We start from the raw sequence: 15,158 nt of genomic DNA on the forward strand, positions 1-15,158 counted from the left end.
GCGGGAGGTATATTAAGAGCAAAAACATTAACCCTCTAACAACAATGTTCCGTTCGAATAAAAGACACGGTTGAAGGAAATGAACTTTCAACCCGACCTCGCTGTGCGGGAAACGATACACGATACTCACTGCCGTGCGTTATGGTGGCACCGCAAAGATTCACTTTAATTAATCCAACCTATACAGCGTGAAACGTCCTTGCGGCATGTGTGTCCCCATGTAGTCCCAGCCCAAAACCTGGTCCAAATCAGCAAACGGTGTGAAAACTAATCGGAACGATCACCATCGTACCGCTATCGCTATCGAATGTGAGTCTCCGTTTGACCAAAAAGCTTTTGTCCAGCATTCTTATCCACCTTCGTACGTGATCCACTTTCAACCGTAGGCACACGGATGCACGATTAAACGGATGTGCCAAATGGTGTAGCCTCTTTTTCCACACGTATAGTTGCTTGTGTTTCGGGAGTGAAGGAGGAACGAGCATGAGTATCACTTGCGAAACGTATACACACGCTATAGGAATTATGTTAATGGGATAATCCCAGCATGCAGTATCGGTGTGGAAAACGGTATTTTCCATTTTGTTTGCCGACACAAAAAGGGGGTTCGGAACAAAATCTTGGTTGCGTACGGAAAATTAAATCTCCTGCTTACTGAGCACAAATTGTCGGCACTATCTTTCGCATTGATATGATGCGAAATGATGCTGCAATGTATGGCAAATGTTGGGTTGGATATGAGAGTAGAGGATGATTTAGTTATTTGAACAAAGATACAAGAAGTATAAATAGCATAAAAGTATAAAAAACAGTATTAAAAAAGAACCCTATTTGTCTTATTTTTATAACCAATGTAGAGAGAAGAGTCATTGCCTTGAGTGACTTTGGAATTCATGTACTGAGCGTCAAACTAGTTCTTTGCTGAAGAGCTTTCAATTGATTTATGTTACTTCAAAGTGAATTGTGAAATCTTTTGGATCACCTTTCGAGCTCTACAGATCTTTGAGAGCGAACAATATATCTTCACTCTAAGTTTTAAGATACTCCATCTTTCAAACTCTTCTCTCTTTGAAATGAACACCAATTAAAAGGTAGACAAGATACATCATGAAATAGACATCATGACTTGATGGGTTCATCCTAAGAGTTATCTAAGCATTGTTATCATGTTTAAAATAAAAATTCTCGAATTATTTGAATTCCTAGCTTTCGAACTATCTTTGATTAAATTCTAACAATACACCTAAAATTAATGAGGTTAATTGAGAAAGATTCCAAGAATTCCAAGTTGTTTAAATTAGCTCCAAATGTAAACATCAATAGCTAGAATCAGAGATAATTTAAAAACATGAAATACCTTAGAGATCTCGTTCAAATCGAAATGCCAGTTATGGAGAACTTTGTGAACTCGTGAGGTATTTCCGGAAAATCCACGTTATGTCTGCTTACCGTAGAAATCCATTTAACGTAAGGAACTCTACAAATGATGCCACAGTTACAAAACTATCAAATCATCTATTTAAAGTTGGAGAAAGAAAAACTAGCTCACTTGTTCTAAAAACAACTTTTTGCCTTTCTAGTTAAATTTGGAAACGAAGTACAAATATCATCACTCACCAGCAAAACTACCAGCAGAAACGATTATCCCCTCATTTTATTGGTCCAATTTCGAGAATAGTCGTGTTTACATTACGCAGTAAAGAGCTTTTAAAATGGTGCTTTGTTTTTATTACACCCTAAGGCTGGTACGGAAGCAAGAAACAACACATTTCACTTTTTCCCCGGTTTTGTTCCATTTGCCGAATTGTGTGATGGGGAAGGCAGACAGAATATCTATAAACGTTTTACATTAAAACAATAAAAAAACACACACACACACGGGAGAAACTTTTTCACTACATTCCAGTGAATGAGCGTGTGTGAGCTCGTACAGGAATAAATAGTTACATTAGCCAATCCGTTTTTTTTGGTTTGGAGCTTTCATGTTAGGCTTTGCCCAACGATTCGGTTAGTGTAATGGTTAACCTTTACCGAAAAACGAAAACCCCACCCCAAAAACTACACGATGAAAGTCAAGCGGCAACAGCAAAATAAAAGGCATGTGTCCCTGAAGTGAAGATGAAACGGCTACGAAACACGAAACCTCACAGACCGGAGATCCGTACGAAATGATTCCGGATCAATTTGTATCCATTTTGGATGAGTTCAACTTATCAATCCCATTTTATCGCTGCTTTTCCTTATTTTCCCTTCGCCCTCCGTAAAGCCGAGTTGGTAGAGCAAGTTCAAAGCTGTTTGCCATTGGCCCTGGAACGGCCCATTGCTGTAACGAGGGAGTTTGATGGCACACGCGCTCGCTGGCGTTAAATCGCAAATCGGCTCTAATTTATATCGGTACCACAGTGTGCAGCTTACCGGAAAACGATAGTAATAAAATTATCTACTAGAAAGTACAGCCCCTTCTAGTAACGCTTAATTCATACACAACCCGGCATCATGATTACGGATGATGATGATGTTGATATTTCACAATGATCCGTGTCTGTGTCGGGATCCTAACAGGGTAAAAGGTAACGACCATGATTTTCAACCCCGTCGGTGGCTCGTCGATCGGCCCTAAAGGAAGGTCGAATTAAAATTAATTTTCAACGTAACGAGCCAGTAAATGTATTGAACGTTGTCGCCCAAAACTGTGAAGTCTTCGAATAACAAGCGCATACGACACCAAAATGTCCTTCCCGCAGAGGGTGTGTATGTGTATGTGAGAATAAGACTCATCAAGCCCATTTTCCACCCTCCAACCTTGGTGGAAATCGGATGGGAAATGACCGGACGAAAACTTCCTATCCGCGACCAGTTTTTACGGGACAAACGCGGACGTGTCGAGACGGAGATCCTATAAAAAGTGTATTTATTTTATCATTACTCCTGCCAGCATCGTTCAGCCTCTGTTTAGTCGAACATTGGTGTTGTTATTGGAGGGATTCTGAGGGAAGGTTCGATGTGCTGAAATGTGATCCGATCAATAATGCTTTTCGTATGGCGTTAGCGTCCGGGGATTAGTGGACCCATCTTTACTTCTTTTTTTTTCTCTCTCTCTCTCTCTCTTTCACTCTCTCTCACTCGATTCGATAAAGAGGAGACTACGTTACTACCTACGGAACTGCCTCACATTCCTTCGCAAAAGGACGCAAATGGACGTCTTGCCCATCCATCGTTACGCAATGATGGTTCTTCCTTTTCCGCTTTGGACAACACACTCGCTCACTCGCTATTATTGTCGGCTTCTTTTCGTGGCTTTGCTGGTGTAGGATCCGGTTCCCGGTTTCTTCAAACCATCCTTCATATGGAACGCTTCATCAAGTTGACACGATTGGAATACATTTGCCACGTATCGATCCGTACGCTTTATAGCGCACCGTGTTTTTTCGGTGGGTCATTCATCCATTTCGCACTCGTTCGTGTCATGATGTGGAATGCGCATTCCACAGTACAAAGTGTCTTCAAGTCTTGCAACGAAGCAAAGGATAACGGATACGGCCTATTTCCTTTGACCCATCGCATAGCCAGTCGACCCTGTGGAAAAGGAAAATCTAAAAAAGGCAGCTTGGAAACTGCGACAACTTCTGCGGGTTCTTGCATGGTTTTCCAAGCTCCAATTTCCTTTCTGTTTCTTCTGTATGGAAATCACAGCAAAATAAATCGATCCCAGACTTCAAACCTTGGGGCACGTGCCTTTTCCGAATTCTCACAATCTTTTACGGTATCGTTTACATGCCTGTGGCTAGCGATTGGGGGCCACTGGTCTGGATTTTGGGTTGTATGCTTCATTTCCTTTACCGGACAGTTGCTCCATTTTGGCCGTCGCGACACTGACACACTGGAAGAACATTACGCAACACCCAGCACGGCAATTCCCGTGTCCCGTGGCCGATAAAACCTTCGGGGCTTTCCAATTACGATAGCAGATCTAAAGATTAAATTAGGCACGATGCTATCATTCCGTCGTCGGCTCGCTGGTTGCCGTTCTTCGCAACTTATGCTTTTATCCCATTTTGCTTGACTGCTTTTTTTTCACGCACAAAAACAAACACATCATTAACCTAGTTCTTGCGAGAACAGTTTTACTTTGTAAGCATTTTTTTTTAATGCATTTGTATGCTTAATTTTCAACAGCAAAAAATAGCGTGGATTGAACGAACACGCCTCCCATCATAATCATGACGATATACGATCATATGTAACAGCATAATGTTAGACATCGAATCAACACTGTCTTTCGGGCTCTTCAACAGAAACACCACAAAACTCCAGTCAGTGCAAAACGATATCCAATTACCGAGTGGGAGCACACCGTATCCATCATAATTAATCTTGCCCAGTCGGAGTTTCCCGGTGGTGTGGGTCGGGGTTTTTTTTTCTCTCTCTTTCTCTTTGATGCCCATGAGCATGATTTCAATGCAATCGTGTCAGCACAACGGTTGGCATCAAACAACAATCATTTCGTTTCCAGCAAATGGTTCCACCGATGATGTGGCCTTCCATTTGCCATTTCACACCCATACGTCTGCATGGTTTTTCACGTCTTCTGTCTTGTGACAGATATGGGGCAAAAAAAATGAGCCGTTGCCTTGAGTGGAAAACAATACGTCCCACCGACCTAGCACTAGCTTTTAGTTGGATTAGATTTCTGTCTGCGAGCGTATGTGTGGGATTTGTGCTTGCGTAAGCTGTTAGTACGGCGATAAACAGACGCTAATGGTTAAACAAATTGGGCGTAGAAGTTATTATTGCTCGAGGGAAAGCGATTGAAAATTATTTCTATGAAAAATATTGTAAACTGACTTATCGACAAAGTATCGTTCCTTGAAACGATTGAAACGAAAGCTCATCGGTATAGAATGTCCCAATGTCATATTACAGGTAATGCTGAATACTAAATCTACCCTCAAGGCTCTTCATAAACACTTACAATCTGTATCAGAGCGACGAGTCCGTCTGTCACGTCGTAAACCTTGAGGATTATGAAAAGGTTCCATCGTAGACTCAGGACATGAATCTGCAGGTACTTCTATGAATCAATTCAATTCGTACCATACGTTGAAAGCATCAAGAGATTTTCTTCAATTCTTTCTAATGGTGCAGATACTCAACACGAGCTCAAACTTGTAGTGTAAAACAAAAGCCCACAAATCCCCATTTCTGCAAAGGATTTAGGGCTGTATTTTAAGAAATTTTCAAAAGTTTTCATAAATTGAGTAAAACATCGTAAGCAGCGCAATTTCGCTAGATACTTATGTGTTGATCTAGTTATGAGCATGGCTTCCAAAAATTCAATTAGATGGATGGAGATGAAAAGAGGCTAAGCGACACTTCACTAACTTCAATTTTAGCTGAAGATTGCAGCCAAAAAGATCCTGATAAACGAATTTAAAGCTCGATGTATTTTGAAGAATTTCTGTCTAACAGACCTAGTTACATAAAATGAAATCGCATTAGAACTGAAACTTTATAAAATACTCAAACTGAAGCCTTTTTGGAAAATTTGATATTTAAAAAAATATTTCAAACGACTTGTAAAACATTTGTTACGATTTATTAGACAGAGAAATCACCAGTACTGATATACTTAATAAAAAAAAACATAAATAACATAAATATAAAACAACATAAATAAATCATTATAATAATCATGGATGTGTAATGATGGCTTAGAAAATAAAAAACACAATTGAGAGCAATGCAGCAGTATTTACCTCGAAGGCTGATATGTTTATACAATGCTTCGAATCCAACTGTACATACAATTCCGACTCATGTGAATAAATATATTGTCTTTTCCATCATTGTGTATCAATTCAATCAACTTGTTTTTTTCCGAACGTTCTTGGTTATTTGTTTCGTTTTTACCTTCCCAACTGGAAGTATATCGCTTTTTTTTTACTGCGAATCCTTTACTGTCCATTGTTCCATTCAGATGTAAATTATATTTGCTTTTCGAAACATTTCACCGTGTGGGCATTATTCAGAAACGATAACACAATCCGTGATCAAATTTCTTCGAATTTTCAAAATATACGACGATGGCTCTACGCCAAAGGTGGAAAACCCCAATAGCAATCTCCCACCACCCGGGGGGAAGGGTGCCAACACAGTTGCAGGTTGTCGACTTACCTTGGGCCAGCTTACACCGAACACATTCTTGCGAAAGAAGCAAAATTATTTCTCGTTTCGTTCACAGCGGAATTGGCCAGGATTGGTCCCCGTTCTTAGCCGATCCCGTGTGTTCGATGTTGCGTTTTTAGCCGTTAAGCTCGTAGGGGAAGAAAACGCACCGATGCTTTTCGTGCGTATCGCAATCTAGAAGCACGGCCAAACACAACTGGAGTGATTTCATCAAATTTCACCACTTCTTACAAAACGAACTGCCAAGCAAGCGCTAAGCGATAGGATGAGCCTTTCATTTGTACACCCACAACGCACGCGGTACGCACAATTTACGCACTCACTCAACCATATATGTACACAAGCGCACACGTACCACGCACACAGACACACGCACGCACGCAAAGGGTGAAATGGTTGGACCCTTTTTCCAGCCAAGCTGAGCAAACCTAGCGAAAAGGAAATTAATTATTTCGATGAAATTTCAGCCTCAACCGCTCCCACCCGGAAAAAAGGCACCCACCCCAAAAGTGCGATCAAACGTTAATTGACGAAAAGCGCAAATCGTTTGCGGAGTGCCGTTTTCAAAAGGAACGATGAAACCGCGTTAAAACACGGATACAAACTAGTTTTAAGCGAGCTAGAGATTTACACTGCACCAAAAACCACCCTCAGCACCATTTAGATACTTCACCGAAACACATCTCACTTTTTAGGGGCAATTTTAAAGCCGCAACACAAAATCACGCACGCTTCACAAATTCCAGATAGATCACACGTACACAACCTATAGATACACACACATACATTAATACACAGCCCACACACACACACACACACACACACACACACACAAACAGAGTGAAACTCACTCGCGCGTATAGGCGTCGGGGTTAAACTCCCCAAAAATTTTGTAATAAACCGTTTGTGTAATTGAATTCAAACTTTTGCCGTGACACGCTTGTGCTTAAAATTAAGGAAAATTCGCCGTAGGCAAAATAGCGCTCTGAAAGACGTTTAGTACTTGGCCACCACAAAAAAATGAAGACTCCACAAAAAAGGCAGCTGTTTTGATCATCGAACATTTAAAATGCTTCTTCCACGGACAAAAGTGCTTTTGGTTGATTTTTTTTTGAAGTTTTCTTTAATTGGATAATTAGGAACTGTCTTTTTTGATGAATTTAATTATACCTTTAATTACTTATTTATATACAACACACACACAGACACGTGCATTTATCCAAAGAAAGCTTGTTTTGTTATTATTCTTTCCTTTTATTAGATCCTTTCACTTTCACGCTCATCATCGATCACGGGGGAAGATGGCCCACTGGCACACTTAGATCGTATGTGCTTACCCACTAAACTGTAGCGACACTTAAAGGACACGAATCATACATACTAACACACACACCCACACACACACACGGTAGCCGTAAAACTCGAAGAATATTCCGCACACGCGCGCGCAAACACCTAACCTTAACCTGACTTGAGTGCGTGAACAAACTGGAGCACAGAGTTGGTGTGTGTTTTGTGTGCTTCACACGCGTATCCTGCTGCACGACTGACTGGCAAGGACGAACAATGCAACACCGCAAGCCACTGGATGCTGTGCGAATCCGAACGGCTTTCGGTTTCCGTCCTTCGCTTGTTGGATGCTGTACGAAAATGGGCGAAAAGCTCGCTACCGGGAACCGTCGCTCGGTTCGGTTATCGGAAGCTTTACGTTGGAGCTTTTCGTGCTCGAATTGTGCGCAAAAATAGCCGAAGCCGAACGAAGCGAAAAACAGCTGTCGTTGCCCTTAGCAACGCGTGGTTGCTACCCTGCTGCTGCTTGAATGGGAACGGGGTGAAAACACATGAAATATCAAATCATCAACCACCCGAGCAATTGGGGAAGGGTAGGTTTTGAGAACAGTTGGTTGTCCGTTATTCGCTTACGAGCTGGTTAATAATATACTTATGCTGCTGTTGTAGGATTTACGATCGACCCGAACCCATCATCAGCATCATTTGTTCCGCTACCTTCACACATACACATCACACAAAAACACATCCCTTCTTGCCTTGCCAAGAAAAAAAAGCAAGAAAACAGAAATGTCGGAGGTTGATGGTGGTGGTGGTGAGTTGTAAAGTTTTTGGGAGGCAAAATAAAATCTAACCTCAACATACAGCTGGGTTGCATACGGTTTTGGGGGGTTGTTTTATACCGGGGAGGGTGGTTTTTCCTCTGATTATTACACACCGAAACCTCCCCACGGTTGGGTTGCGGGAAGTGGGCATGTTACATTGCAACGAAAGCATGGTAACGCGCTGCGACCGACGAGTACGATGCGTACCCACAAACCCGGTGACGGTGTTATTTTTATGAAATTATACTAAAAGCTACAGGCAGCTCCCGGTGGGTGTATGTAACCCCGTATGCCCCCCTTTTTCCCATTGGCGTAAACCTTCCCATACAGGCAACCAGCAGCCCATACCGCAAAACACGATATCGACATGGAAATTTTCTTCAAGCTTTGGTTTGCTACTTTCACTCTTTGGTGAAACGAACTTCCTGCAGTGCCGACAGTCACTGTCCTGCGCTTCCAGGAGATGCCTTCATGCAGATGTTTTTCTTTAATTTTCTCACCATGTTTTTCTTTCCTGTCGTAGTTTCTTGCGAGTTCGAGTTACCGGGGCCGTTCTTGCGTAGGTGGAAAATCAGCGTATTGTTTGGCCCCATTTACCAAAACCTGGGATGCTTTTGTGATGCTACCGGAAGATGATCGATTTGATATGGTTTTTTTTTCTCTCTTCTTCCGCCGTTGTGTGTTTGTTGATGTTTTTCTCTTTAGAAATAATGATGAGTTCGACTTTGACGGTGTAATGGGTTAGGTTTAATAAATATTTTATCAATTCTTCAATTCAATAGTTCGTACGCGTGTTTCGCTTCTAACAAAAATTTAAATTTGCAGATAAAAAATATTTTTTCCCATTCAGAAAGGAAAGAGAAAATTGAATTCAAATATGATATTCAGCACCGTAAAAAGCAACGAAGTGTGAATAAAAAAAAATGATTACCCAACACATGTTGCTTTCAATGACATGGAACTGCCGTGGAATGGAAATCAGAGGAGGAAAGTGGTAACAAAAAACGGTTGTAATCAAATATGTCACTTATCTCGGTACTCTTCTATATACTTCAAACTAACACTTGAAATGTTTCGATTGAATCAATATGCTGACGCTCTGTTTTAATCATTCCAAACAATTGAACAAAAATTCTACAAAATCAAAACTAATTAACTAACGATTTTTCTGCTGCTAGTCGTAACATGATGAAAGCTTACTAAATTGGTATTTTAGCATTTGATTCATAATTCAACTCGTGGTAAGACGGTGTATGCGTTTTAATGTATGTAAATTAAGCAATATTTTAACGACTATTTGGTATTAAAAAATATCTTCACCTTCTTTAACATTTTTTTTTTATTATTTGGCATTTTTTCAACAACAACTGTAGCATCTACAGCCAAGAACATAACAAAAAAGAAATACTATAATCGTTTAGTCGTGCAAAATTCAATACGGAAAGCCCTGTAGAAATTTTCTCCGCTGCGAAATATTTCAATTCAAATCTTTCGTTCGTTGAAACATTTCAACAACAATGAACGTAACCGTTTGTTTTTTGCATTGTTTAAATTCCAGCTACTTTTTTGCCTTTTTGATATGGTTTTATTACGGGGAAAAGGTTTTTGCGCGATATGAAAGAATTCCCAAACACAACTCCACTCAGCCAATAACAATAAGCAATCATTGTAAATGTCAAATTTGTCTGGGAACTGCTTTGGTATTCTACCCTTTGTGAGGAAAAGTGTAATTTTGAAGCGAATTGTACAACGAGTATATAATCATTGGCCGGGGTAACATTCGTTACAGAACTGTTTGCTAAATTAAACTACACAGCAGCTCAAAATGACCAAAACGTTGTTGTTAATGTGTGCTGTTCTCGTTGGCGTATTGCTCCTGTCTAACAGCCCACCAGTGCAAAGTCATCTGCAAAACTGCACCATCGTTAATACAACTACGGTAATCGATAATTATATTGTTTATTTGTCTAAATTGTATTCTACTACCTTGTGATGATTTCTCCTTTCTTCTTTTCTCTAGGTGTATTGCACAGTTAGCAACAGTAGTGGATATTCGCACCGACACCGGAACCGAGCTTTTTCCACAATAGTCAAAGCTTTATCAACACCATTAAAGATTGATCAAGCGCAACAAACTAATTGAAACAAAGGATCTGCCATTCTAAAAACACTATACATCATAAACAATGCTTTAGTATCATTCGCAATCTTTAGTCAGCTTCTCCATCCTTAGCCACATGCCACCCTTCGGCGAGAGAATAGTGTTCGTAATGTCAAACTTCATTGGAATCGGAGTTTTGGAGCAGCAAGCAAATCGAAAGCTAGTGAGCAAATGTATCAATCCAATGCGTGCCTGCATCATCCCAAATCGTAGTCCCACACAAATTCTCGGACCCTCACCAAACGGTGTCCAGGCGTACGGATGACGCTTCGCTTCCTGCTCCGGAGTAAACCGATCCGGATCGAACCGTTCTGGATTGGGGAAGTGTTCCGCATCACGGTGAATGCCTAGCACGGGAATCATGACGGAGGTACCACGTTCTAAGATTGAGTTGGTCCCTGGTACAAGGTAATCCTTTGCCGTGATGCGAAAATGTACCGATACTGGTGGATACTTTCGAAGACACTCTGTAAAACACGAATAACGCATATTGTAAGACACTGCAATAAAGAATGTTTAAGTTCCAAACCTTTCAACACTCGATCCAAATAGTCCATCTCCAACGCAGCTTCGTACGTTAGCTCTCCCCCATATCGATCAAGGACTTCTTTAACACAGTTTCTAGCTTGTTCCTGTATTTCCGGATTCAACGCCAGCTCATACAACGTAAAGGTCATCAGTGAGGAAGATGTTTCGAAACCGGCCAAAAAGAACACAAACGATTGGGCAGCAATTTCGTTAGTCGTCAGCGTACCGTCATCCGACTTTGTCTCCTTATCACTGCGCATCCGGATAAGAATGTCCATGAAATCATTACGCTGCACATTATTTTCCACTCTGTACTTGATCGTATCTCGCACAACTTTCATAAAGAAGTCCGACACTTCCGGAACAATCAACTTTATGCCCACCATTTTGGCGACACTTGGAAAAGCATTCATGAGCAATTGCTGTAAGGTTCCACGGGTGCGTGTAAAGATCTTCCTGCCCATCACACGGAACTTCGCATCCGGATCACGCATACTGTTACACTCGATACCGAACGCACACGTCCCGATAATATCCGTCGTGAAGCGAGCTAGCACATCCTTTAGCTCCTGTTCCCCTTGCTGTTGTATAGTGTCCTCCATATAGTTCTTAAACTGTTTCCCAGCTGCCACGATCGTCGGAAACATCATCTTCATTTTGCCGGATGTGAACGTTGGGGAGATTTTGTTTCGCAAATGTTTCCACTTCTGTCCCTCCAGATTGAATAGATGAGCTGACATTGGGTCATGCTTTTCGTTGTAGTACGTACCACGGTCATGAAAGTACTGGAAATCCTTCACAAATACACACTTGAGCAGTTCCAGATCGGTGATCAAGGCAACTGGTTTAGTGAACAGGTATATTCCACCAAATGGGTGCTTTCCCTTGAGCTCGTTGTAAAGTTGGTGAATCTTTTCTCCGATGTGACAAACTTTGCCCACTTCTCGCGCATCACCGAATAACAGTTCTGGCTTTAGCTGTGGTATATTACGCTCGGTCCAGTACTGAAATCTTCGTACAAGTATCAGATAGAGTATTATACACAGCATCCCCAAAGTTATTGCAACATCCGTGAATTCCATTTTGCTTAATGATCCAACAATTGAACACGTTCCGCGAATAATCGTAACTTGTAGCACTTGCAATGGTTCACTTGCCACTGGGATGCTTGTAATCTGAAATTTACACGCTGTCTGTCATGTGCATTAGACATCTTTTAAGAGTGTTGTTATCAGTTTGAGTATATACTTGATATATACTTGACAACTGTTAAGAAACGCACGAACAAAACCAGTGCACGACAATCGATTTTGACCTTGAAAACGTAGCCATAAAAATATTTCAATTTTACTTATTAAATTTGAATGTTCTATTTATTATTCATATTAATAGCTTGTTATCTTAAACACTTACTTTTTCTTGTAGCATTTTTGCTTTTAAATATATTAATGTCTATTTCTTTTCCTAGCGGAGTTCTAAATTATTACTAAAGTGGTAACATTATAGCCAAACCTCATGTGCTCAGCTTTTCCACCTTCAACCACAATCCACCCTGAGGCGATAGAATAAAACTCTTGACGTCTAACTTCATCGGTACCATAGTTTTAGCACCCGGTACAAATCGAAATCCGGTTAGCAAGTAGGCCAACCCGATACGCGCCTGCATCATCCCGAACCGCAGTCCCACACAAATTCTCGGACCCTCACCAAACGGTGTCCAGGCGTACGGATGGCGTTTCGCTTCCTGCTCCGGAGTAAACCGGTCCGGATCGAACAGGTCCGGATTGGGGAAATGCTCCGGATCTCGGTGTATTGCGTACACGGGCACCATGACGGAGGTACCGGCTTCAAGCACTGTCTTAGTACCGGGCACCTGATATTCCTTGGAAGTTGTACGGAAATGTACTGGAACCGGTGGATATTTTCGAAGGCTCTCTGAGTGATAAGAAAACAAAAAAAAGTTAACAATCTCGCTAGAAAAATGTACATGTCTGAGTTAAGGTCTTATCATCTCTACACACCTTTCAGTATCTGGTCTAAATAGTGCATCTCCATGACAGCATCATACGTTAGCTCTCCGTTGTGCCGCTCGAGCACCTCCTTGACACATCGTCTTCCCTTATCTTGCGCGTCCTGATTTAACGCCAGCTCATACAACGTAAATGTCAACAAGGTGGAAGATGTCTCGAATCCCGCCAAAAAGAACACAAACGCTTGGGCAGCAATTTCGTTAGTCGTCAGCGTACCGTCATCCGACTTTGTCTCCTTATCGCTGCGCATCCGGATAAGAATGTCCATAAAATCATTACGCTGCACATTGTTTTCCACTCTGTACTTGATCGTATCTCGTACAGCTTTCATAAAGAAGTCCGACACCTCCGGATCGAGGGTACGCAAACCAATCAGCTTGGCAAGTCGTGGCATCGAGTTGATCACCAAACTCTTCACTTTTCCTCGGGGACGGGCAAAGATCTTTCTGCCCATCACACGGAACTCCGCATCCGGATCACGCATACTGTTACACTCGATACCGAACGCACACATACCGATCACATCCGTCGTGAAACGCGCCATTACATCCTTCAGTTCAAAGTCTACCTGCTCGTGAACGGTTTCCTCCATAAAGTCCTTAAACTGCTTCCCTGCCGCAATGATCGTTGGGAACATCATCTTCATCTTGCCGGACGTGAACGTTGGCGAGAGCTTGTTACGTAGATTTTTCCACTTCTGGCCCTCAATATTAAACAGATGAGCCGTTAGTGGGTCATGCTTCTCGTTGTAATAAGTTCCCCGATCGTGGAAATACTGGAAATCCTTCACAAACACACACTTCAACAGCTCCAGATCAGTAATCAGGGCTACTGGCTTGAAGAATAGATAAACTCCCACCAGTGGATGCTTTCCCTTCAGCTCATTATAAATCTCCCGAAACTTATCCGCCAAATGAATCGTTTGGGTCACCTCACGAACATTGCCAAATACCAATTCCGGCTTCGACTGCGGTACATTACGATTGGTCCAGTACTGGAATCGCCTGTCGATCAACAAATACACCCCAAAGCAAACCATCACTACCGAGATCAAAATGTCTAGCGGCTCCATAATGGCTGGTTTAGTTTTCGTTTTTTTTGTGGCGTTGAACTTGTTATCTGCTACAATAACCGGAAATGTAATTACCGCTCCCCTTTTCTTTTTTTATTGCATCACTAGTATAAAACTAACACCAACGGTTGAACAATCAACCGGGCACGATGACAGATGGATCTCGACTGCTAGACACTCATCCAATTGTGGGTCACTTTATAGCGCATCTCTTGCTTGTTGCAATACGCCATACTCACGCTCCACCGTGATCAACATGTTTCGTTATCGCCGGCGTATAGCTTGCGAGAGCATCCAGACAACTAGTTTTATTTGCGCGAGACTTAAGGACAAGTAAATATACGAGAGTAGGATTCTGAATCGCAGTGCCACCATTCACCATGACAATGCATTTCATAAAATACAATAACGACCTGCAGCAAAATGATAGTAAGCATGAGATGAAACAGCTTAAAGGTGTTACAACTTAACAGGAGATAGAAATTAAAATCATCACAGCTTTATCTTATTAAAAGAAGAAATGCTTAACGTTGTACTGTCAAATTATGTTTCGAAAAAATACTTCGCACCTTCTTCGATCATAATTTTATACCGAAAAATATGGTTGTACTATCGCTCTTACAAGAATCCAAGAGATGGTAAAGAAGTTTTCATCACAATAATAAAAAACACGACACGTATGAGCCAAGCCCAACAGTGTAACAGATAGCTAACAAGCAGCTCAAATAAGTCTCTCAAATAAGTAATTCCTCATCTCCAACATTATTAAACATTTTTCGGGTTTTTGAGACTAAATATTGAATGAACCATATTCTCAGTCCTTTTTTCCCTCTAACTCTCAGTCTCAACACAATATATTGATAGAATATATCACTAACATAACATAGAAAATGTTTCAAGATGGGTAAATATAATTTGCCTCAGCTAATAGGAAGTCTAGGAGAATAACATTTACCATCCTACATTCAGCGTGTTATCGTCTTTAAAATGGTTTATAAATTTTATTAAAGAAATATGAGAAGAGGTTTTATAATGCTATGCCCAGATAGCACAACATACCGCAATAG

General features: G+C 41.2%; 3 protein-coding genes across 5 annotated transcripts in view; all 3 read right to left on the reverse strand.

Moving 5' to 3' along the window:
* Positions 1-9,144, reverse strand: part of LOC125763711 (uncharacterized) — a 107,067-nt gene extending 97,923 nt beyond the window's left edge. For all 3 annotated transcript variants that reach the window (XM_049427109.1, XM_049427108.1, XM_049427106.1), the window contains exons 1-2: positions 7,524-9,144; positions 6,175-6,614 (exon numbers count right to left, since the gene is read on the reverse strand). The gene's annotated coding sequence lies outside the window, so the exon portion shown is untranslated. The remainder of the gene's footprint in view (positions 1-6,174; positions 6,615-7,523) is intronic.
* A 560-nt stretch (positions 9,145-9,704) lies between these two features.
* LOC125763713 (cytochrome P450 6a8-like) lies at positions 9,705-12,269 on the reverse strand. The gene is made up of 2 exons (XM_049427112.1): positions 10,991-12,269; positions 9,705-10,928 (listed from the first exon to the last, which is right to left on the reverse strand). Exons 1-2 carry the CDS (start codon positions 12,069-12,071, stop codon positions 10,498-10,500), a joined length of 1,512 nt encoding a protein of 503 aa, XP_049283069.1. The 5' UTR covers positions 12,072-12,269; the 3' UTR covers positions 9,705-10,497.
* Positions 12,270-12,334: 65 nt separating this feature from the next.
* On the reverse strand, positions 12,335-14,313 carry LOC125763715 (probable cytochrome P450 6a14). Its single transcript, XM_049427114.1, has 2 exons — positions 13,011-14,313; positions 12,335-12,924 (listed from the first exon to the last, which is right to left on the reverse strand). Exons 1-2 carry the CDS (start codon positions 14,089-14,091, stop codon positions 12,503-12,505), a joined length of 1,503 nt encoding a protein of 500 aa, XP_049283071.1. The 5' UTR covers positions 14,092-14,313; the 3' UTR covers positions 12,335-12,502.
* Positions 14,314-15,158: the final 845 nt, after the last annotated feature.

The sequence above is a fragment of the Anopheles funestus genome, chromosome 2RL (assembly GCF_943734845.2).
Source record: "Anopheles funestus chromosome 2RL, idAnoFuneDA-416_04, whole genome shotgun sequence".
In the NCBI taxonomy this organism is placed as follows: Eukaryota; Metazoa; Arthropoda; class Insecta; order Diptera; family Culicidae; genus Anopheles; species Anopheles funestus.

Bases quoted from the DNA above. Each gene is read 5' to 3' on its own strand.
- LOC125763713 (XM_049427112.1), bottom strand. From the start codon at position 12,071: ATGGAATTCACGGATGTTGCAATAACTTTGGGGATGCTGTGTATAATA. The intron at 10,929-10,990 runs GTTTGGAACTTA...CGTGTTTTACAG, and splicing joins TTTGGATCGAGTGTTGAAAG to AGTGTCTTCGAAAGTATCCA.
- LOC125763715 (XM_049427114.1), bottom strand. From the start codon at position 14,091: ATGGAGCCGCTAGACATTTTGATCTCGGTAGTGATGGTTTGCTTTGGG. The intron at 12,925-13,010 runs GTGTGTAGAGAT...CTTATCACTCAG, and splicing joins TTTAGACCAGATACTGAAAG to AGAGCCTTCGAAAATATCCA.